The following is a 24729-nucleotide window of genomic DNA, read 5'->3' on the forward strand; positions in this document are numbered from 1 at the left end:
AGATTTCTCTGCCAACATTAAGATTCCTGTGTGTGACTATGTAATAATTTCCAATTAATTGGTCTTATCACAAGACCACAAGAGTGGCAGAGGGGATCACTGGATCTCCCTCCCTCAAATCCTGCCCCCCCTCCCAAAATCGATGTGATCATTGTCTGAAGAGGGCACGCAAAATCATTGAGGACCCCTTCCAACTCATATACAGCATCTTTCAGCTGCTCCCGTGGGAAAGAGATACAGGAGGATCAAAGCCAGCACCACCAGGCTGAGGAACTACTTCTTCCCACAGGTATCGAGAATGCTGAATGAGCAAAGGAACTGCTCACACTAACCATCCGAGACTCTCATATTTATGAAACAGTATTTATTTATTTAGATATATGAATATTGGCCTGCAGAATCAGAATTTATTATCATGAACAAGTCATAAAAATTTGGTTTTGCGGCAGCGTCATCTAGTACGAACATTCATATTGTAACCATTTTACCACATCCCTACAAAATAGAAAATAGTGAGGCAGTGTCTTTGGTTCATGGATTATTCAGGAATCTGAAGGCAGTGGGGAAGAAACTGTCCTTGTGCCTCTGAGTGCTCGTCTTTAGGCTCCTATACCTTTGCCTCAATGGTGGGAGGTGAAGAGGGAATGGCTGGGTGGTGGAGGTCTTTGAGGATAAAGGCTAGTTTTTTAAGACACCACCTATGTAAATGTCCTTGATGGAGTGAAGTCTGATACCTGTGATGTCGTGGGCTGAGTTAACAAGCCTTTGGAGTTTATTCTTATCCTGAGAGTTGGTGCCTCCATACTAGACAGTTGATGCAACCAGCCAGAATGCTCTCCAAGGTCCATTTGTAAGTTTTCGAGAGACTTTGGTGACATATCGAATCTCCTCAAACGCCTCACAAAATATAGCCGCTGATGAGCCTTCTTCGCGATTGCATCAAGATGGAGGCTCCAGGACAGATCTTTGGAGATGTTGACATCCAGGAATTTGATGAGCACTGGGTCGTGTTCCCCTGACTTCCTCCTGAATCACCTCCTTGGTTTTGCTGATGTTGAGAGCAAGGTTGTTGTTGTTGCACCATTCAACGAGCTGATCTACCTCCCTTCTTTATGCATCCTCATTGTCATTTGTGATTCTGCCAGTAGCTCTATCATGGAATTGTGCTGGCCACACAGTCATGGATATATAATGAGTAGAGCAGTGGGCTAAGCACGCATCCTTGCGGTCCATATATTTAGTTTGTCTGTTATGTCTGGTTATATGTTTGTGTGCTTTGCACCGAGCACCAGAGAACAGTGTTTTGTCAGGTGGTACTTATGCCACTGCCAGTGGGCTGATATTGCCTCAAACCATGCATCTTGGCGCCTCACAGTTCGGCGGGCAGCAACCTCCTTTGAAGAAGACCGCAGAGCCCACCTCACTGTCAAAAGACATAGGAGGAAAAACCCAACACCCAACCCCAACCAACCAATTTTCTCTTGCAACCGCTGCAACCGTGTCTGCCTGTCCCGCATTGGACTTGTCAGCCACAAACGAGCCTGCAGCTGACGTGGACTTTACCCCTCCATAAATCTTCGTCCGTGAAGCCAAGCCAAAGAACTTATGCAATAAGATGACAATAATCTTGACTAACAGTGACAATGTTGTACAAGATTTTTGATTCCTGTTTCACTTGGAATGAGTTTTGAAGTTGAAGCAAAACCCCTATTACACTAAAAACTGCATGGCCTATTTTTACTCCAGGAGACTAATTTATATAGAGCTATTCTTTGTTAAATCAGTGCAAAGCAAGACTCTATCAATATAGGCAACCAATACTGGTATATTCCACTGGCATTCTGCATTCTGGCAAAATATACACGTTTAAGAATATCCGTCTGTCTTTCTCACCCTTTCAATGCCACAGGTTAAAACATTCCTGTTGAGTTAAGAAAAGCTGACCAATTTAAATGGACCCCATGTGGTGCACTGTTAGCCAGAATCAGACACACACAAAGGTAAAGACTGTACAACAGGCTTTAATCCACAAAGACTTCCACAGAGCCAGGCTGGCTGTGGCTGCAACAACTCTGAGCGAGGCCTCGGGAGGCCGGCGCAGGCTTATATCCCGGAGGGTGATGACACCCAACCGGGTGTGGCTTGATCCATTCAGGCCGACTGATTGACAGCCGGCCAGGTGTTGTCCTGTCCCCTTACACTCCTGCAGGTACAGAGGTTGCCCCCTGCAGTAGGCCAGTGGTGTACCACCACATTCAACCCCTTCTTTAAAATTGTCCTGGGTGGGGGGGCAGTAACAAGGAATCACACCCACTATGTACATACAATATTTACAGGTTGAGACGATTCAACGGCCGCCGGGGTCTCTGTGACTGTCGTAGGACTGGTCCTGGTCACTGGTCAGAGGGGAAGTGGGGGGGGGGTGCCTAGCGGCAGGGGTGTGTGTGGCTGGTGTGATTCTGCGTGGAGGGACGTCCAGCGGGGCTGGGGTCGACGTATGCGGGTTGTATTGGATGGGTGGGGGGTGGGTTCGGTTTCTAAGTCTGAAGCGGGCCCCTGGTGATCAAGGAGGCCCTGCGAGCCCCATAGCTGCCTGGGGATGGGGATGTATTCCCAATCAGCGTTGTCTTGGGTTGGAGGGTGGCGTGGTGTGGATTAAATTGTGGTGCACTGTTAGCCAGAATCAGACACACACAAAGGTAAAGACTGTACAACAGGCTTTAATCCACAAAGACTTCCACAGAGCCAGGCTGGCTGTGGCTGCAGCAACTCTGAGTGAGGCCTCGGGAGACCGGCGCAGGCTTATATCCCGGAGTGTGATTGACACCTGACTGGGTGGGGCTTGATCCAGGTGTTGTCCTGTCCCCTTACACTACTGCAGGTACAGAGGTTTCCCCCTGCAGTAGGCCAGTGATGTACCATCACACTCCAGTTCTATTTTTGGTAGTGGGGCTTGGAGAGGTCGACCTTGGTCAAAAAATCTTCCCCTCAAGGACGACTCACAGATCCCTACAGTTACAAAGCACCATGACTGGTGTTGCTATGCATCACATACGAAGTGCCAATGGAGATGACCAAATTTGATCTCTTTGCTGCATTATTACCTTCAAGGATTTTCAAGATGAGCGCAAGGACTGGCCCGCCTGATGGGGCACCAGAGACGTACAATGTGTATTCACCCAAAGTCACATTTATTGCTGTCTCCTCTCTCGCCTTGTACTGCCTCAGATCCTTTCGGGAAATTAAACCACCTGGGGAGAGAGAGAGAGAGAGAGAGAGAGAGAGAGAGAGAGAGAGAGAGAGAGAGAGAGAGAGGGGTGGGGGGGAGAGAGGGGGAGAGAGAGACAGGCATAATTGTCCAATCCACTCAGCAGTGGGAAACTTAAAAAAAAATCTTAATTCAATGACACCTTTGGAAAAAGGAAAATATCAACATCAGAGGTGACTCCACTGAGATGCAATACTAAAGCTACTGTTTTGGTAAACTATAGATTTCATGGTACATTTTTTGAAATTGGAAGAACCAGTGAATGTGTAAACAGAAATTATTTTTAAAGAACAGCTGTAAGTGAATAAATTAAGAAATACTGTCCATGAGAGTTAACAGGAAAGTCTGCAGACTCTGGGATTGTAGAGCAGTACACAAAATTGCTGGAGGAATTCTTTATCTTTACTAAATAAAGGACACTGTTTGACCTGTCAAGTTTTACTTCAATCACGGTGTCTGCAGTCTCTTGTGTTTTACTGCTAGAGAAATTCAGCAGGTCACACAGCATCTATAGGAAGGAAGTAAAGGGCAACAAACCTTTTGGATCTAAGCTCTTTGAATTTCTCCAGCATTTTTGTGTTCAGCAGTGCCCCTTGTGGACTTCTTTCTGCTCATCCCTTCTCTTCTGTGGCACAGTGGTCCAGCAAATAATACTGTTGCCTTATGGGTCAAACAACCCAAGTTGAATCCTTGCCTTCAACGTTGTCTATGTGGAACTTCCAGATTTCCTTTTCGCTCTGATTACTGAAACTACCAATTCCTGATAACCAGTTGCATGATTGCTGTCCACATCAACCACACACTGACAAGTGGTTTAACTGCACCAACTACAGAAATATTTCATTTTGAAGTAGCGTACCATCTGTGATCACAGACTTGACTCATCTGGCCTGCAAGGAGTATCCAGCACTCAGTTAGATTAACATCACTGGAAGGGCGGCACAGTTAGCACAACACTATGACAGCAACCCGGGTTCAAATTTGGAGCTCTCTGTAAGGAACCTATCTGTTCTCTTCATGTCAACGTGGGTTTCCTTTGGCTTCTCCAGTTTCCTCCCACATTCCAAAGTATCAAGGAGGTTAGTAGGTTAAGAGGTGTATTTGGGCAAAGTGGAGTCATGAGCTGGATGAGCCTGATACCGTGCTGTATCTCTAAATTAATAAAACAAAAAGCTCTCGAGGAGCTCTCAATACAATTCAGTACAAAGATACCAACTTGATTCATGTTTCGCCATCTCCAGCACAAACCCTAGTTTCACTCCAGGTTGTGAGCTGTGGGTGAGGCTGTAAGGGGCTCAAGCGGTCAAAGAACCAACACAGGCTGCAGGCCATTTGTGATCGAAGGTCCCACAGGAACAAGGTGTCGGAACCAGGATTTGAGAAGGTGCTGAGGGCAAGAAGGGTGCTGAGGGCAAGAAGGGCTCTGAGGGGCCTCAGGCTTCCTGATCATATTGGAGGTTTGGACCTGTAGCTCTGGTTGCTGATGGAGAGGCTGCAGGAGCGCTGGAGGAAAATCTACAGACACTTAGTGTCTTTGAATGGACTCTCTTTTGCTTCTTTCTCCTTTTCTTTTTAGGGGCACTGGGTTCATGGCAACTACATTTGCTTTATGGTGGACAAAAGTTTAAATACATCAGGTATGTTACATTTTGAATGTATTATTATGTGACAGTGAAAGGAACCTTGAAATGGGCTCTGTGCAGCAATCAACAGAGTGCAGCTCACATGAAAGCAACCTCCCTCCTCCAACCTCTCTACCATCAAAAATGGCAAGAGCAGCAAATCCATGGGAACACCATCACCTAAAATATCCCTGACACTCCATCCTGACCCATATAGAGATTTGCAGGCTTTAAAATCTTGTAAACACCATGGCAGTACTATCTCCTCATTAACCACCATCTCAGATCATCTTCATTGGTCAATACTCAAATCGAGAGAACAAATTCTGTACTGATTGTTTGATTCAAGTGTGCACAGATGATACTACGAAATATTTCTTAAAGGAGTTTGCATCGAGCACCACCACCCTTCAAATTATAAATTCAGAAAAAAATTCACTGCTGTATAATTAAAACTGAAGTGCTGGAGACAGGTTCTGATTTGCATTTGGTGCTTGACACATTTTATTTTTAGATAGTGAGATACATACCTGATTGGTGGACGGAACGAACAATATCCTCAGCAATAAGTCCATTGTAAAATGTGTCTGGCCCTCCCTCTGCTATCATTTGTAGGGTATCAGCTAATTGTGGAAAATATATTAGGTCATTTTCATTCAAAATTTTGTTGCTGTTTTTCTTACAGAACACAGTGCTGTGGAAATAAGAATTTTTTATGATTATTATTCACCCCTTCATGGTTAGCAGTAGAGCAAATTCAACAATTCCATGCTCCCAGTTGCTGAACTTGGGAAAATATAATTTTCTCTCTGTGCAGATCCCTTGTATGAACAGAATAGGCAAAAAGACCACATTTGTCTTGGGTCAATTTAAGTGATTCTGTGCTGAGAGCATAGGATAAGTTTTCTACTTCTTCAATCTTCACAAAAAAGATGGTTACATAGAAATTCATCCCTGGTTGCACACACTAAACATGCTGTATTGTCACCTCAGCACATAGTCTCTGAAGTTTATTCCAGTGACTACACCTCCCTCCCCCCAAATGAGATGAATTTATAAGCAATTTGTCTTTAAATCTTGTGTACTTTTAGCAAAATCACATTTTCTAAATGATCAAATCATAAAGAATAAAACGACAAATTTCCTGAACCAAAGCCAGCTTTTTCCTTGATTGTGTGTTCACGATCACAGACAACAGTGAGTAATTGGCGCTTTCTAATCAAGTGCAGGAAGCAGGAGTGTAACTGCAAAAGTTGATGACAAAATGGATTTCACTCCTAAAATTGTTAATCAGATCCAGTGTGCTAGGTGGTAGAATGTATGCAACATTAGCTGTAGTGTATTAAGATTTGAAATAGACTACATTGCAAGACAGCAGCAGAAAGAATCTTTTGGCAAAGATGATGACATCTTGCGAAAAATGGCTCAGAAACACTCAGGCCAATTTCTAATCTCTGCAGCAAGCAATAGATATGTTTGCCATTTGGCCATCCATTTCGCACCCCATACAATTTTAACTCCAATGAAGAATACAGTCACCCAGGTACAAAACTTGTAGTAGGTCTGAACCCATCATTTTCTCAGTCACAAAGGTAGGCTAGACTAATCCACGTTGGGCCTGTCACATACATAATGATGCAAGATGAATCCTTGACTGACCAAAATATCTTGTTAATATTACAAAAAGATGGCTAGTTGCCACTGTCTTACAAAATACTTTGCTTTCATTTTCCTATTGTGGAAACCTGATTAAAAGATGTTCCTCTGTGGCAGACTTAGTTGGCAAAATCTGAACAAGGAAGATTTGCAGTAATCAGCCAAGTTAAAAAGCTGGTCACTTAGATTCAGTTGAATAGAATTTGGTACAAATAATACTTCCCTCCCCTAAATGCAATCAGAGCCTAATCCTGCAAGAAGCTGTCCGTTATCCCTCATACACCTGCTGTAGCTTGCTGAAACTATGTACCGATTGGAGCAGCTTTTACATCTACACTTCAGACACCTAGCCACATTTTCGAGCCAAAATGTTGGTTGATTTTCAACCAAATCTGTATCACAAGACTACTTGGCAGAACAGTTGCAACTTCCTCAAAATAAACATCAATAAAATCAAATCAGATTTCTTCCCCACCTTTAGCAGCCAACCTTGTTCTCTAGACACCAGTACCACCACCCTTCCTGGGTGATGTATCAAGACAAAACAATCTTAGTTCTCCATTCAATAAAAATTCAAACTCTGTACCCACATTACAATTTGCTATCAATTTTCTGGACTCCCTCAATGCAGGAGAAATGTATTCAGGCAAAGAAGGAGGGCAAGCAGAGGTGACCTTGCATATTTGCCATCACTGGTTTGGTCCATATTTGACATTCTGTGCTTGCACAACCTCCAGGCGTTCTTTATGCTTATTGCAAAATAAACTTTGATGCAAGTTCATGACCATCAATATAGCATTAAATTGCCTTGACAATGAAGAGTTTGACGGCTGGCTGTGTAATCACTCTGGCACCAAATAAATTGCACGTCTCTATCCTGAGTTCAGGTTGGGTTGGGGCGAATAAAAATTTTGCACATTTTATATTTTCTCTAAAAATGATAATATCCTTGGTTGGACAATCATTTTTTCATACAATTTTTTTTTTCTTTGTTTTGTTTCTTGTGTCCCACGACATTTCAGGAGGTATACTTTGAAAAGTTAATTTCAATGAATTTGAGTTGGCCTCCACTTTCCTTTTATCTTGGCAGGTGGAAATCATACGCGTGAACATGCAAACACAGGACAAATGCCCTTTGGGTCTCTTCTGTGATATTTTCTGTCTTACAGGGCCATTTAGGGACACAATAGTAGAAAGTTCAATTTATGATCTAGCAGCTGTTTGGAACTAGTAGTTGCAAGAAATTTTATTAATCTGAAACAAAGAGCTCTTTGCAGCAATGGAGGCTACCAAATTGAGGGTCAATGATTTGCACACATGGGTTGGTAGCTGTCGAGATTGGTACAATTACAACATTTAAAGGGAATCTAGGCAGGTATTTGGAAAGCAAAGGAATGGGTTAAATGCAAGCAAATGGGTCTAGCTTAGATAGATAACTTGGGCCAAAGGGCCTGTTTCTGCTGTAAAAGTCCATGACTCTCTACTTTGTCAGTTTTTCATCTGCTATTTTTTCTTCCTGTCACGCCCCTCTTCCCCCCCCCCCCACCCCAAAAGTTGGTCCTTATCAATCTTGTAATTTTCCTCCGAACGACTTTGAGGAATAACAAATTTAGCAGGTACTGTGGGGCAAGATCATTGGAGCAGAAATCTATTTCAATAAATTATATTCTCCATTTAATATTCCTTTCTATTGAAGAAAAGGGAGCTACATATCAAGGGGTACAAGTGCCAGATGAAATTCTACACTGTTTAATTTCTGCTCTGTACTTTTGTGGGCCGTTTGAATTCTGCTCTGACTTATTATGTTTAGCCAGAAATTGATTAGTGAAAGGAACTCTCGGCTAACGGTTATCCAAGATAAGAGAAAAATCTACAGTGAATAAATGTATGCCATTTCAGAATCATATTGGTTGCATTTGGTCCAACTGGATAATGGTGGCTGGTTTCTTCCTGTGAAGGGCGTTAGAGACCTTGATGCATTATGGAGCCCCTTTCAGTCTTAAATCTGTCCCTGCATGTTTTAGATTCCCCTTTTCTTAGAAAAAGATCTTGTATCTTGTGCCGTCATGATTTTGTATAAAGGTACGCATCGCTTAATGTTCACACTAAGTTCTGTGAAACTGGGCATTATGCAATGTGTGTGATGTGGACACTGTGCGAATACCATATTACTGCATATATTTAGCAAAACTATATGGGTACTGAACTTACGATAAATTAAAGTTTAATTTTTTTTCACTTTAAAAAATTTTATGTAAACTTTTTATTCGCCTGTAATCACACACAGTTTCACAAGGAGGATCAGGTTCATCCACGTCACGGTTCTCAACTTCCTCAGTGTTTCAGGTCGAGTAACCTCCAGTGATGAACTGTCACTCTGTGATGCCTGGAGGACGTGACTGAGGCTCTTCTTGGGGAGGTGTTGGCTTCTTCTGGAATTATGTCCAGTGACATTTGCCTAGTTTGCTTTTTAATTCATAAATTTCTTTATATGCAGCAAATATTGAATGAGCATTCCTCTCTATTAATGAAAAACGTTCAGTGTTTGGGTCCATCTCTTCAGCACACTTCAGCAAGCTGTTAAGATCTACAAAAAATTTAGCTAACCCCCCCCCCCCACCAACAGTGAACCTCTTCTGCACCTGTTCCTTTCCTTCTGCAGGTTCCTTTTCCCTTACCTCTTCTTCGGATCTGGTTATGTCTGCTATGCCCCATTCTCCGATCGGGATTTCTGACTGAACTCCATTATAACCCTGTTGGACCACAGATTTGTATGGGATCGGATGTTGCCTGATCGGATGTTAAGCACGTCTATAAAGTCCCCCTTCAGCCTCCTACTCCATGGAAATGTCCCGGCCTATCCTTATAATTCTAGGCCTCCAGTAACACTAGTACAGTATATCTTCAGATAGTTGAGAGAAGTCTTCAAGTAGCACAAAATATCTGATATTAAGCAGAGTCAAGATGACATGACATTAAACCAGAATGACCTCAGGATAAAAATCAGTGATGTATGCTGTCACATATGTGCCAAAATTTTTCATGCAAATAAAAATTTGTTGACCTGAATCATCAAATCTTTCTTTTATCATCCTCTCCAAAGCATTTCAAGTATCTTCTCTTATTTTGCCAGATGAAGATCCAAATGGAGGATCAACATGACCAACATTGGAAATAGTTTCTGCAGAAATCTTATCACTTTCATGTCTATAACAGAGTCATCTCTTAACAGTGGGGTCAAAAATGAGATGTCATAGATTTAATCTGATTGGTAGAATGATTAGAAAGGTTGAAAATTATTTCAGGTAAATTTCTGGAATTCATTTTGTGAAACAGTAGAAGAAACAGACCATTATCTCATTTGAAAGAGTCTGGAAGTGCAGTAATTTGTAGGACTACAGTCCCAGTGCTGGGATCTGGGATTAGGTTGGCATGAATGGACACCTGTTTGCAACAGGTTTTTGATTCCATGTGGTATGTGGAATGAACTGCCAGAGGTGGCAAAAGTGAGTACAATTTCAATGTTTAAAAGACCTTTGGACAGGTACATGGATAGCAAGGGTGGGGTTAGAGAAATATGGTCCAAAACACAGGCAAATAGGACAGATAGCAACTTGGTCAGCATGTACAAGTGGATTCAAAGGGCCCATTTTCGTGCCACTTTGTACTGTTTTTAATGGTCAACTAGAAGAAACTACAATATCAGAACAGGGATCAGGAAATGCATCAGAAAGCATTCAGCTCTCCATCAGCCTGTATATTAGTATAGCAATGGATTATTTGTAACGATAAAGAAACTCATTCTCACCATAGTGAAGCACTTTCTTCTATTTGCACTTTGTTTGCTTCAAGGGCCATGGCAAGGCTCTTACCCACTGGAAATCCTTCTCTACCGAATTTAATGGATGGCTCAAACAATTGCTTCCATGGTAACCGTCCATGGCGTTGATGTGCAAGGGCATATCCTCTGATTTCACCTGGAACTCCAATTGACAGCCCTCCTGCAACATGGTAAAGAAATGCCTGGGTCCAAGGTCAAAACTACAACTTTTAATCTTTACACATCAGAAAAGCCTGCAAGGCAGGCATGACCAGTTTCAACCTTTAGGTAAGTATCAGTGGATGTTAACTTTTCCAGTCATTCTCTTCTGTAATCAGACTGGAGTAAAGCAATTCATGCCTTGGCCACTAGGTGTACATATTTATAGGTGTGGAAGGAGAGAATGGCCATTAAAAAAAATAATCAATCCATTAAAGGTCCCCTCCAAATCTTGACAAGCTTTTGCTGCTCTACCAATGTTCTCCATCTCTGCAAACATCGACATACAGTAAAACTCCTGGTATCCGCACATATGGGGTCTGGTAGATACCGGATAAGTGAATTTTCTAGTTGATTGAGATTGTGTGCTGCGTGATTGATGATCTAACAGCGAGTGTGTCAATTTTAAACTTTCGTATTTTTAACCTATTTATTTTTTGCTTTTTTTTTGCTGGTGCTTGAATTCTGGATAATTGGAGTTTTACTGTATTCTGAAATATCTGCAAATATGAATAGAAAATATAGAATCCTTTTTTATTATACATAATTTAATTAACTGGAGTTCATTTAATGCTTCAACTAATGTTTGGCAATACATGACTTTTAAAAATTCATTTACATGAACATCTTTGCAAAAGTCAATATTTAGTGACAGTCCTTAATCACTGTTGAGAATGTTGGTATGCCACCTTGACCTGCTGCATTCTCTATTGTAATGACAATTCCTACAGTGTAGGAGGGTGGAGGTCCAGGATTTACACTTGTCAACAACTAAAGAATTAATTTCCAAGTCTGGATAATGTACTGTAACTGTAAAGGGAAGCTCCAGGTGATGGTACTTTACTGGGCAGTTAAAGTACGATATATTTGTAGGTCTTGTGGATACCAACCCAAGGAAATATCTTTTGTGAAAATTCAAGAACAGAACACTCCACTGTATTTCTCACTGAAGAACATATCTTTATAACCAACAATGGTGGTTAAAAATTAGGAAGGTTGTGCAAGTGTTTGCTAGATTTTTATTAGAGAAGATTGTGGGAGAAATGACATCAATAAACCAAGGCCATTCCTGGCCGACAGAATAGGCAGAGCAGCGAACAGCTACTTGTGAGGCCATGTCTCCACGATTCATATAACCACATGACGTCCAGGGTGCACAGCCACCTAATTAATAAAGATGACACAGAAATAAACTGGTAGTCTTAAAATTCTACTGACAACTTCCATGAGTTGTTTGCAAATCAGGGAAAATACCATCAATTAGGCAAAAGGTATTGGTAACAGTAACCTCTACTTTAAAGGTTGCATCACAAAAGTGACAGAAGGAATGGGGTCTTGTTTCATTCATCATGGCAATGCATGTAGAGAGCCTGTAGATCAGTTAGTCTCTGGAATGAATCAACAGTAATAAATGCCTTGGAGGAACAGAGTCAGTGAATATGCTTTGCCTCGTTTTACACAAGAATGAAAGAAAAAGCCATCCCCTCTTTTTATATATATTTTAAAAATCCAAAGTGAAATTAATCTCCATTGCAATCCAAAAACATGCTCATTTTGCTGGTCATCAAAATGATTATGGTTTGGTAGTGTCTCCATTCTGACTAAAATATTTACCCGTTTCTAGGTTGCTGTGAATTTCTTGCTCTGGAGCTACTTCTCTTGAATTAATAATTTCAACAATTCCTAAAGAAGAACAAATAAATTAGCAAAAGATGTATTGGACCAACATGGCAATTTTATTTAAACATTTCAACAGTATTTCCCCATTTAGATTCCTCTCATCTTCTGTCACTTTGCTTCCTCATCAGCAGGCAGTCCAAGGATGGATGTCATTCACAATGCTGTTTTAATTAATGGCCTGACCAGGAAAATGCTGAATTAGACCAAATTTCCTTTCTTCCTGAGAGGAGAAATAGAAGTGTTCTACCAAAAAGAAAATGCATTGGCAGCTTGATGTCAGAAAGTTTTGCATTCATGCGTCTCTGAGATTCAACTTTTACAATTAACCTGACTCCACAGGAGGCCAGAGGGACCTCTGTAACATTAGAGGTGTCAGTCAAGTAAGATGAGCAGGTAGTTCTGCTATATCAACATGCCATCCTCTTGAACAAGCACCTATTAACTATTCTTTCCTTTTAACACTTCAGAAATTCTGTCAGTTTTGTGGAATTGAACTTTATCAAAATACCAAGCTACATGTTTCTCAATCTTTGCTCCAAGCCTGCTGGGCACACAAAATTGTTCCATATGAATGTCACAGCTCTCTCACACCAAAGCAAATTGGAATCAGAGTGTCGACATTGGTTTCAATGTTACATTTAAATCTAAATTTTTTAGTTTAAATTTAGACATACAGCACAGTAATATACAGATTCTATCACCAATGTGTATATGTATAGATTGTAGTATAGGATGATTGTGATTGGCTGAGAGCATAGCCACACCTACTGGCAGGTCTTAAAGGGTTGCTCCTGGCCAGACCAGATCATTCTGGACTGGTCAACCTACATGTGATACGCTCCAATCTTCTAGTTAATAAAAGCCTTGGTTTGGATCAACAAGCCTTTGATTCTTTCGACATGCTCCACAAGCCATTTCAGCTCACGAGACTGTGCCGCCCAATTACATCTACAACCCGCAGAATGTTTTGAAAGGTGGGAGGAAACTTGAGACCCCGGAGGAAACCCATGCAGACATGGGGAGGAACTCCATACAAACAGCACCAGATACAAACCCCGGTCCCAATCACTGGCATTGTAACAACACTTTGCTAATCGCTACACTAACTGCATAGAAAATAGTCCTGATATGTAATACTTGGGTGGAATTCCATGTGTTCATGTTCCATCATGTAGGACCTTCAAGTTTTCATTCTTGGTGATTGCAATTAATCCCAGCAAAGATCCCTTCCACCCCCCCACCCCACTGTGGATGTCCACCAATCCCTCTAAGATATGCTCTCTTGCACTACAGGTTCCTTTCTGTGAGATAATGGAAGCTTGTGGAGGAAAGATGTTTGTACAAGATCTTTGTGGAAGGGCTTGGGCCTCCTGTATGATGGACTCGCATTGCCAAAGGGCATGTGCTCACTCTATAGAGCACAGATGAACATGTCTATTGAGGGTAATTTCTTCAATGAATGGGAGACGCAATGTTTCCTGCATTCTAACAATGACTACATTTCAAACAGAACCATGAGGGGCGCAGATTGAAAACAAAGACTTTTCCTTTGTAAAAAGGAGTCAAAAGCAAAAAGCATTAGAGATTTAAGGAAATTGGTAGAAGCATTAGAGGCAAAAAAAATAATGAACATTATTTTCTAGGTCTTTTCTAAATGAAGAAAGCAAATTATTCCAAAATATTTCACATATTTATTTGTATTATATGTTTATGTATATGTGATTATTACATGCTGGGTATTTTTTTGTGCGTACTCATGTACGCCATGGTCTGGAGAAAAACTGTTTCGTCTGGTTGTACATGCACAGTTAGATGATAATGAACTTGAATTTGACAAACATTTTTCAAGTATGGGGTAATACATATCTATGTTTCATTGCCAGAAAGAGTGTTAGAGAAATCCTCATTACACTTGAGAAGCATTTGGATATGACTTACAAGACCAAGAACTTAGTGCTGGAAGGTGGAATTAGACTGGGTCAATTTTTTTTGACTGGCAAGGGCATAATGGGCTAAGTAGCCATTTTCTGTTTCATAGATTTTAGATGATTTGATGTGAAGAACTATTCTTAATAAAAACACAACGCTGGAGAAACTGAGCTGGTCAAACAGAGAACTTTATACAGCAAAGAAAAAGATACATAATCAACATTTTAGGCTTGAGCCCCTCATCAAGGTTTGAGCAAAATGCAAGTCGGCTTCCAAATAAAATGCTGGGGTGGGGGGGGGGAGGGGAGTGGAGAGGCAGGGGGAGGAGCACATGCAAGAGCCAATTGGTGGATAAGGGAGGGAGGGCACGAGAAAATAGGAGGAGGAGGGATATTCTTACATAGTAATAGTTGCTATATTTCAGAAAAAATGAAACCTAGCTGTTACTGTGTATTTTCACAAGACTTGGGTATTCCAGGTCATTTTATATTCATGACATATTTGAAATAAGTCAATTTACTGTGCAAGAAACAAAGCAATCAATCTTCGCACAGTAAGCACTCACAAATACTATGATAATGCTTATATGATTTATTTTAGTGATGAACTAGAGGCAAGTCATACCCACACTCCTGTTCGGCTCCGAATCATGGGTCCTCTACCGGCATCACCTATGGCTCCTAGAACGCTTCCACCAGCGTTGTCTCCGCTCCATCCTCAACATCCATTGGAGCGCTTTCATCCCTAACGTCAAAGTACTCGAGATGGCAGAGGTCGACAGCATCGAGTCCACGCTGCTGAAGATCCAGCTGCGCTGGGTGGGTCACGTCTCCAGAATGGAGGACCATCGCCTTCCCAAGATTGTGTTCTATGGCGAGCTCTCCACTGGCCACCGTGACAGAGGTGCACCAAAGAAGAGGTACAAGGACTGCCTAAAGAAATCTCTTGGTGCCTGCCACATTGACCACCGCCAGTGGGCTGATCTCGCCTCAAACCGTGCATCTTGGCGCCTCACAGTGTGGCGGGCAGCAACCTCCTTTGAAGAAGACCGCAGAGCCCACCTCACTGACAAAAGGCAAAGGAGGAAAAACCCAACACCCAACTCCAACCAACCAATTTTCCCCTGCAGCTGCTGCAACCGTGTCTGCCTGTCCTGCATTGGACTTGTCAGCCACAAACGAGCCCGCAGCTGACGTGGACTTTTACCCCCTCCATAAATCTTCGTCCGCGAAGCCAAGCCAAAGAGAGGCAAGTATTGGGCAGAAATCGCTTCATCCAAAAATGGCACATCCAGCAACTCAATACTCACTCATGCTTTCAGACATTGTGCTAGTTTTTCTGAAGGAGGATTCAACCTCATAACCTGATTTGGGGACAAAACCACTCTATATCTATCCAAGCATTAAAAAAAGTCAAAATCTGATCTGAACCTAAATCAAGTCCAAGGACCACATTTGTCAAAGGCAACACATCCAGACTGATCATATGGGTCTCTAGTTAGGCCATTACATCAGCAATCTGAGTTTGAAACCAGCACTCTCTGTAAGGAGTTTGTACATTCTTTCCCACGTCTGCCTGGATTTCCTTCGGGAGCCCTAACTCCCCCCCCACCTTTAAAATGTACAGTAGGTTAATTGGGTGTATTTGCATGGCATGGTCTTGTGAGTTGGAAGGGCCTATTATCGTCCTGTAATAATGTCTAAAAACAACTATTATCTGAGCCAGAGCTTTGGCCACATGACAAGGTGGTACATAAACAGGGCAACATGGATTGTACCATTCATTCCGCACAATTAAGGGGCAACATCTGCTGAGCTGGAAAGCAGGAAAAGGCATTAAAGTAGCTCAAAGTAAAGCCATTTTATTTTTAGGTTTCTTCATTATTCATTTCATCCCTTTTTAAATACAATTAGGCCAGCATGACAGGATAAAGTTACAAGGAAGCTTTCAATAATGATGTAAACCTGTTGATGCATTGTAGACCATGAAAATCAACCCTCCTCCAATGCCCATACTGTGGGCATTCATCAGTCCAACGCAAAGCAGTGTTGCAATGGCTGCGTCAACCACTGATCCATTCCACTTCATGATGTCACTGTAACAACACAAACGTAAAAGATAAAGACCAATCTTACCGCATAGGAAGAGGCATTTGGCTCAATATGACTGACCTAGTTATTTTTAAATAGCTATCCAATTAATTCTATTCTGCAGCTCTTTCCTTTTCCAGAAAGGTCTGGAACATTTCACGACATGCACATGTGTGGCGGAAAGTGTGCTGACCGGCTTCAACACAGTCTGGTATTGGGACACCATTTCCCCCGAGGGTAAAGCCTGGGACATCACAGGCAAAACCCTCCCCACCATCGAGAACATCTACCCGTCGGAGCAGAACAACAATCAAGGACCCACATCACCCAGCACACCTTCCGTTCTTGCTGCTACAATCAGGAAAGAGGTCGAGGTGCCTCAAGACTCGCACCTCTAGGTTCAGGAAGAGCTGCTCCCCCTCCACCATCAGACTCCTCAACAACAAACTCAATCAGGGACTCATTCAACGACTCTTACTTGTGCACTTTATTTTTTTTTCCTGTTTGTTTACATGTGTATGTGCAGCTCAGTTATGTTGCACTACCAATAAGTAGTAATTCTGCCTCTCCCATAGGAAAAAGAATCTCAGGGTTGTATCTGATGTCATGTATATATTCTGACATTAAATGTGAAAATTAACTTGAAACATTTCTTCAAGTATTGAACACATCTTGAACTCACTTTTACAAAAGGATGGTTGACGTTAATTAATCTTAAGTTCATTTTTAATTTAATTTTTAAATTTTATTTTAGACATGCAGCGCTGTAACAGGCCAATTTGGCCCTACGAGTCCATCCCACCCAATTTATACCCCATTAACCTATACCCCCTTACGTTTTGAAGGGTGGGAGAAAACTTACACAGACACGGGGAGAACATACAAACTCCTTTCAGGCAGCATGGGATTTGAACCCAGTCGCTGGCACTGTAAAGGCGTTGTGCTAACCACTGCACCAACCATGCCACCCTTTGTCTAAGATTGACAAATTTATGAACTGAAAAAGTTCAAAGATAGTTATAAATCAGTTAAGTTATAAATCAGCCATGATTTCACTGAATGGTGAAACTGACCAAAAATATTTAAATGGCTTATTTCAATTCCTTGGTTCTGAGACAGCATTTCTATCAGGATGTAGCACATGCCAACTTCAAACAGAAGCCAAAAGTGATTTTATTTTAAGCTAGGACTTGTGTAATTCACTTCTCGTGACCACTCTCGTGAAATTGAAGGTAACTTGAGCACACCCACGTCCAAGCACGTGCCAAAATGTGCAAGTAAACCAAACCAGGTGGCTCAAGTGTTTGCTCCTCATTAATTACATGACACACTTGTGTGTGAGTGGCATTACAGTAAAACGCCTTATATCTGCCACCTATGTGATTTGGTAGATGCTGGATAAGTGAATTTTCTAGTTGCTTGAATTTGCGGGGATTGATAAACTAACAGCAAGGTGTGTGAATTTTAAACTTCCGTATTTTTTAGCTATTTATTTTCCTCAATTTTTTTGCCAGTTGCTGGAGGTTGCCAGTTGCCCGAATTCTGGATAACAGCGTTTTACTGTATTAACAACTCGAGGATTTTAATACATCATAGATACATTCCCCATATTCCAATAAAGCAACATTATGGCTTACCTGCCAATTTTAGAACAAGGTGCTGCATCTGATGCCACAGCAGCATCCTTATAAAATTCACAGGCATTACATCCCCAGACCAGATGCATAAATGTTCCAACACTAATAATAAGAATGATAATCAGAAGAATCCCAGTGATGTAGCCCATCTTCTTTCTGGAAGAAGAACTCAAGTATCATGGATTAATCTCTAATAAAGTTGAATAATATTCAGATTTATCAAACCAAGCTGTTGTGATCATGATGACAAGGGAATAAAAAGCTACTTGGTGAAATATTCTTTTGTTTGTAGTAGAAGCAGAGGACTGGTGCAAGGTACCAGAAAACAGGGAGATTACCACTCCCCAACCACCCCACCCCCCCCAATTTGTGAAGGAGAAGCTGAGGAGATGACCCATGGGATGGTAACCACAGCAGAAGACCTGTGGGGGGCTCTGCGACTGAAGAACCCGCAGACAGCGGGCTGTTGGCAAATCAAGGTAGGCTGCTGGCTGCAAAGGACTATGGTTAAAGGACTCAACAGGCTGCAGACTGCTGGAGACTGGCTGAGGGGTATCAGGTATTGGAACCTGGATGCAAGAGGTGCTGGAGGCTTCAGAGGTTGGTTTTGGAGCTCCGATGGTTTGGACAGGAGTCTGTGTGGCTGCGGGAGTGCTGGGGCGAATCAATGGGCATTCGGTGTCTCTGTGGCGAGGGGGACTCTTTTAGTTTTCTTTTTGACTGCAAGAGGTACCTGGAAATTTTTGCTGATGGCGAATCTGACAGCCTGATGGCAGACGAAAGCAAATTTTGTGTCATATTATACTCATTCTATTACATGACAATAAATGAATCTTGAATCTAGCCTATCTAAGCAAAGGCATCCAAATTTGTTGGGGAATATTCCGAGGGAAATTAATAACAGAATAAAGGGTAAAGTAGAATACAACAGTGCCAATGAGTATAATTGTTTCGCTGATTAAATTACTCCTTCCACCAATTTCGAATGAACAATTGAAATATTTGAGCATCAGAGCTTTTAAATTAAAAAAGGGAAAATTTTGATGATCATAGTTTTAGAAAAATGAATTTGTTATGTACGATTCCCAAACATTTGGCACCCACTTAAAATATTAGCACTGACCAAGTGCAGTCATGAGAGACCTCATGACGTTGATACATCAGCAGTCTGGAAAACAAAGCAGTGCCATTTTTACTGCCAGTGCAGCTCGCTCATTTATTACCAGTCAGAACAGGATTGTGGAGCAGGATGTGCAAATGGCATTGGCAAGCAAAAATGCGCCTGATGTAAAATAAAACCTCCCCTGACATCTTTTAATAGTGCTACTGTTTCCAAGTAATCAGCATGTATCCCTCGCTAACCTTTCCTGCCTGGTCTTCATTAAAATTCTGCAATAGCCTCTTGCACTTTACATTTGAAGCTCTCTGGTGAATCTCTAAAGCCTCTTGACACCTTTGAACACTCCTTACCACTTTAACAACCTTTTTTGGCTTTCTGTAGTCCAAATTCAAGAGCTTTAGATCATTTTAAGTACTTTGGCACCGATGGAAGCTCAGTGCACAACATCATCTACAGAGGCATTAAATTGCACAAGTTAGAAAATGCCCAGTTTAACATCACCTCTGCTAAGTTATGTGCTCACTGCTCATAGCCGAGGTATTATAATTGGCTTAGGGACTTTTGCCTTGAGAGGGCAGGACTCAAATAGGAATTCTGCTCCCAATAATGACCTGGAGCAGAAAATACACGAGTCACTGGCTAGTACTCAGACTCGTGGAAAGATGTGCCAGAGTTGTATGGCTGTCAGTAAAGGCATTTCCTGCTGTAGGAGCAGAGGAGGAAGTGCAAAATAAACATTGAGAAAGTGTGCAGGACAAGTTAGCACTTCCACTGTTTGGAAAACCAACTAAGATGCAAAGTCTTCAAAATCAAAGCCCAACTTGCAACTCTGAGCAAAGCAGAGGTTGATAATCTGCCGGTGGCTGGATAAGCAATTACTATTTTCTACCTTGTTCATCTCAATGCAGTTTTGATAAAGGGCTCAAAAAATGTGCAAAGTTTGCCCGTTCACCTTTACAGACACCATTTCCCAATCTCTAGGAGACGTCCCATTTGAGAAGTTACAGTACACTTGGTATGTTGTCAGCTACAGTGAAACCTTTGGACTCCTTATTCAGTGAACCACTTCCTTAGTGTTCACAACAGTGCCTAGACACATTTGCCTGATACTTCCCACAATCACTGGTCTTTTGTCTGGTCACTCTCAATCTCCCTGCCCATGCACCCCCTCCCCCACCCCACCCTCCCCAAACCCATGGGACAAGTCAATGGCTGTTTGGTCCTATCCAGTGTGCAGTGACAGTTTAATTTTGGACAACTAAAAGACACTTCAACTTGAAAATAACCTGGACCATCAAACAATCTGATGGGGGAAACACTGGATTCCAGCATCTGCAGTTCCTATGTGCCCTTCTGTTGAAAATAACCAATATTTCTCATGAAAATTCTGCTGTTAAAAACAAGCCTCTGTAGGTAAAATATTTTACTTCAGTATTTTCTTTTCCCATGGCATAAAAACACAGACCCTCATTTAAACTCCATACCAGGTCCCTTGGCTCTGGACTTCTTGGCAACATTGGGGCTAATTTACCAAATTGTTCTCCCTACAGTCCTGGCCTGCACCTATTATCTTTAAAACATTAAATCATCAGGAGTGACATAGTTAGTGAAACAGTTGATCAGGACTGGGGCTCAAATCCCGTGCTGTCTGTAAGGAGTTTATACATTCTCCCTGAATCTGCTTGTGTTTTCCCTGGGGGCTCCAGTTTCCTTCCATTGCTCAAAACATTACAGGGGTTATAGGTCATTTAGGTGTAATTGGATGGCACAGGGTCCGTTACCGTACTGCCTGTCTACAAAAAAATAAATTTAACAACCAAGAAAACCATCAATTTCCATAAACAAACTGACCATCTACCAATGGTAAACACAAAATACTGTGGATGCTGGTATGTGGAGCAAAAAATATCTCAAGCTGCTCAGTGAGTTGACCAGTGTCTGTGGAGGGAAAAGGAATTGTTGATATTTTGGATTAATCATCAAGTCAGCCAATGGCAGTAAACACACTGACTACCACACTAATTTAGTCACTTCAGAGCCCTGGTACCTGGCACCTTTGGGGGGGCGGGATCGGTAGATGCCAGATAAGTAAATTTTCTGGTTGCTTGAGATTATGTGTTGCATGATTGGTGAACTGATCAGTGTGTGGGGGGGGGGGGTGGGGGGGTGGCGGCACTTTTAAACTTGTGTATTTTTTACCCATTTACTTTCTGCTTTTTTTTTGTGTTGCACAAGGCTGCCACTTACTTGAATTCCAGATAATGGGGATTTTACTGTAATCAGAAATGGGGAGCTAATGTTTCAATTTTGTTTTAACTCCATGATAAAGATTGATCACATACAAGAGTCTCAACATTCATCAGCATCTTTGGCACAGCAGAAAATCACTGGATAGATTGGTACAGTTCAAAATGCCATTCAGCCCACTGTAACTATGCTTCTTCTATCCAAGAGTTATCCAAGTTATCCCATTCCAAAATATCCCTCTATCTTTTTTTAATCCCTTTTCTGTGACTGTCCAATTGACTTTTGAAAGCTGTTATTGTAGCTTCTTCCTTGCTCCCACCCAGATCATAATAAGGAGATTTACCTGTTTGCCAAATGCCTGGAGTCAAGTGTTGCAGAGTTGTCAGTACCATCCAGTTTCATTCTGGGTTGCATTGGGATTACGTTTGAACTATTCTCGTTAAGTACTCCGATTTCAGATGGATTTTCAACCATTTTTGCATTTGCTTAGCAAGTTCTGTGCAGCATAGATTTTCTCTGACCAAGGCCTTCACATGAACAGTTGCTCCTTTCTCTCAATTGACAACAATCGTTTGTAATTCTTTCCTCAAATCACCATGGCAATCCTTTTGCAACAGTTGCTTTTAAAATAAAAGTTGACGTTCCAGTGGGATTAAAATTAAAAGATTTCTGGTTCTGATATTGATGTCAAACAGCATACTTTACTGCAACATTGATCATGATTGGATGAACATTTATCCAATGGAAAACAAGATTGTGAGCACTGAAAATAATGGTGGGGGAGGGCAAATAACAGAATTATAATCATGCTTTAGAATATTCAGGAGGGATTGAGTCCAAGTCACCCAGACAGCTACAAATATTCTGTCAAAACACAGCTTAAAAAAATGAAATGCTAATACAGGGAAGCCACAAAAGATTAAGAAAACACTGAAAAACACATCGGGCCCATCAGCAACTGTGACAAGACAAAAGAAGGAAATTAACATCTTGGGTGTAGAGACAAAATTATAACTTGTCTAACCTCTTCTCAGCTGCTGAATGTCATGACCAGTATCAATTTAAAGACATTAGTTAATATTTTGGTGCTTTAGCTTGCACCATTGACATGCATAGATCATCATCTCAAAAAATCTTTCCAAAGAAAAAGATACATAACCAATGTTTCAGACTTGAGCCCTTCATCAAGGCATAAGCGAAATGTAGGTAGGCGCAGTGTACTTTATATCGCAAAGAAAAAGATAATATAGCCAACGTTTCAGACTTGAGCACTGTAGGCTGGCACCCAAAACAGTGGTTGTGTATCTTGCTGTATCACATACACTGTTTGGCCTGCCGAGTTTCTCAATTAAATATTATTTCAAATATTTGTGTCAGGACTCAAAGAAAGCCAATCGAGTCACTAGGTATAAAATGGAAATACAAAACAATTCAGCACACCTCATGATACCTTGTAGCCAAAGAGGTTTGAAATTTGAAGAGTTGTTTCTGTTGGGAATGGACATTGTAAGCTTTAAGTCAGTCACTTTTTAAAAAAAAAGCAATCATGGCAATTCTTCTAGTGCATTTGTAATGTTGCTCATGTATAGTAAGCAGACTAAATCTCCTCATTCCCAGGATTTGCTTTTTTTGTTTCCATTTAAAGAGCACATTCAGTGACCAGAAGAATGCAAGGTCGAGCAGATGATGCAGATATCTTCGGTCTTTTTTTTTTAACTTGATTGCCAGATTCTTGATTAACCTCAGGAAAGAGGGAGACAAGCTAAAGTGATTTGGGATTAATTAACATCTGGTTGTTTAAGGTAAAGTTGCTAAGATGATCCATCATTCTCTGGAACTCCATTTCCCAAGTTAAATTGGGAATTAACAAGGTTAGAAACAACTGTAGGAGTCCAAAACAATTAACAGTGGGAAAGCAAGCTGGAAACACATTTGCAAAAAGACATTCTGAGGTCATCAGTCAGGATAGTTTGGGAAAGGAAAAGTTAGAGTTGGGTGGTGGGGGTTTGGGGAAATCAAAGGCTACCCTGACTGGTGTAGCCAAGCTGAGATGGCTTGAAAACCAGCAATTGGACCAGGAGAACTCCTTGTGCAGCCAGCAACTGCCATCTTGCATCTGCTGCCAGGTATCCACCAACCAGACCAGCCTCCCCTCTTTCTAGCAACTTTAAGTCACAATGTGGGTGATGACATCAGTGCTTTGCTAATTATGCATCTTATTGCTTTCTGTATTATTTATGAATATTAATATTTAAAAGAGTGGGAATGGGGTCAGTGTTGACTCAGTGTTAGAAAGGAATGGGCCAAGTGGAGCAGAAGATTTGGTGGAGGTCAAATTCAAGGTCAATAGTAAAACTTTCAGCCAATTTTCAAATTCTCAGTCTTCACACAGATCCAGCCTGAAAACAGCTCTTCAGCTCATCGACATGCTAACCATAAACCATTCATTTGTATCAATCCTACATTAATTTAAAAAAAACCTCTCCTCTGTCTTTTATCAACTACCCCAAGATTTTGCCACTCGTCTGCATACAGGGGGCAATTTACACTGGCAATCAAGCCACTAACTCGCACATCTTTGGGAAACCCACATGGTCACAGGGAGATCACGTAAACTTGAGACAGACAGGAGGCAAGGTCAGGACTGAATCTGGGTCTCTGGAGCTGTGAGGAACTGATGTTACTGGCCGTGTCACACCAGAGAAGGAGATTGATACAAGATTCAGCTTTACAAGTTGCAAAATAAGTAAGCTTTAAAAATTATGGATCAACATTTCAGAAGCTTATCATAATTAAATTCTGATCATTCTAGTTTTACTTCCTGCCAATTTCTGATAATTTTGTCATCCATGGTATTCTTCCAGCTTTGTAATTCTTTGACAATAACTTTAAATAACCACAATAGGCTTACAATAAAAAACACAGACAAATACATGGTTAGTCGTTATGTTTAAGACAGTAGTTCTCAACCATTTTTTTCCCCCGGTCAACATGCCACCTGAAGTTATTCCTTACTTAGGAGAACATTGGTTTCATGAGACTTACTCCATGACATAGGGTGGTGGAGGAGAAGAACTGCATGGACTCTTCCCCAAGACAACCAAGTCACAAATCTGTGTATGATCCTAGCAAACCTCTGGTGCACTGAATATTTACATTGTTGTCCAAGCTATATGACTTATCAGAGTATCTAAATTATGTCGCAACTCTGCACAGACCGCTATCTCTATAATTTGTAATTTTACAATTCTTGGTGTAAACTCAGCTCATGGCCGAGAGGGAAAGAAAAAGGTCAGCTGAATCAATTTGTTCAATGTCAAGGGCTCAATTACAGCATCTTTTGCATGAGACTGCATCCAATACTTCCCTTCCTACGAGGGCAACTACTGCATTCATAAATTTCAGAAATGCATCACACGTTTATCATTAGAAAATAATCTT

At 41.4% G+C, this 24729-nt stretch overlaps 1 protein-coding gene across 5 annotated transcripts in view; it reads right to left on the bottom strand.

Moving 5' to 3' along the window:
* LOC138741359 (glutathione hydrolase 1 proenzyme-like) overlaps positions 1-24395 on the bottom strand; it is a 37610-nt gene extending 13215 nt beyond the window's left edge. Inside the window, exons 1-9 of one of the 5 annotated variants that reach the window (XM_069895296.1) lie at positions 24334-24395; positions 22729-23029; positions 21632-21908; positions 17922-18089; positions 16159-16289; positions 12200-12268; positions 10355-10547; positions 5421-5584; positions 3105-3251 (exon numbers count right to left, since the gene is read on the bottom strand). In XM_069895296.1, coding sequence (XP_069751397.1) covers positions 3105-3251; positions 5421-5584; positions 10355-10547; positions 12200-12268; positions 16159-16289; positions 17922-18089; positions 21632-21762 — 1003 coding nt within the window. In that variant the 5' untranslated portion in view covers positions 21763-21908; positions 22729-23029; positions 24334-24395. Of the gene's footprint in view, positions 1-3104; positions 3252-5420; positions 5585-10354; positions 10548-12199; positions 12269-16158; positions 16290-17921; positions 18090-21631; positions 21909-22728; positions 23453-24333 lie in introns of those variants that run through there. The other 4 variants (XM_069895294.1, XM_069895298.1, XM_069895297.1 and 1 more) reach the window with 4 other exon arrangements.
* Between the last annotated feature and the right edge of the window lie 334 nt (positions 24396-24729).

This window comes from Narcine bancroftii, chromosome 8, assembly GCF_036971445.1.
Source record: "Narcine bancroftii isolate sNarBan1 chromosome 8, sNarBan1.hap1, whole genome shotgun sequence".
In the NCBI taxonomy this organism is placed as follows: domain Eukaryota; kingdom Metazoa; phylum Chordata; class Chondrichthyes; order Torpediniformes; family Narcinidae; genus Narcine; species Narcine bancroftii.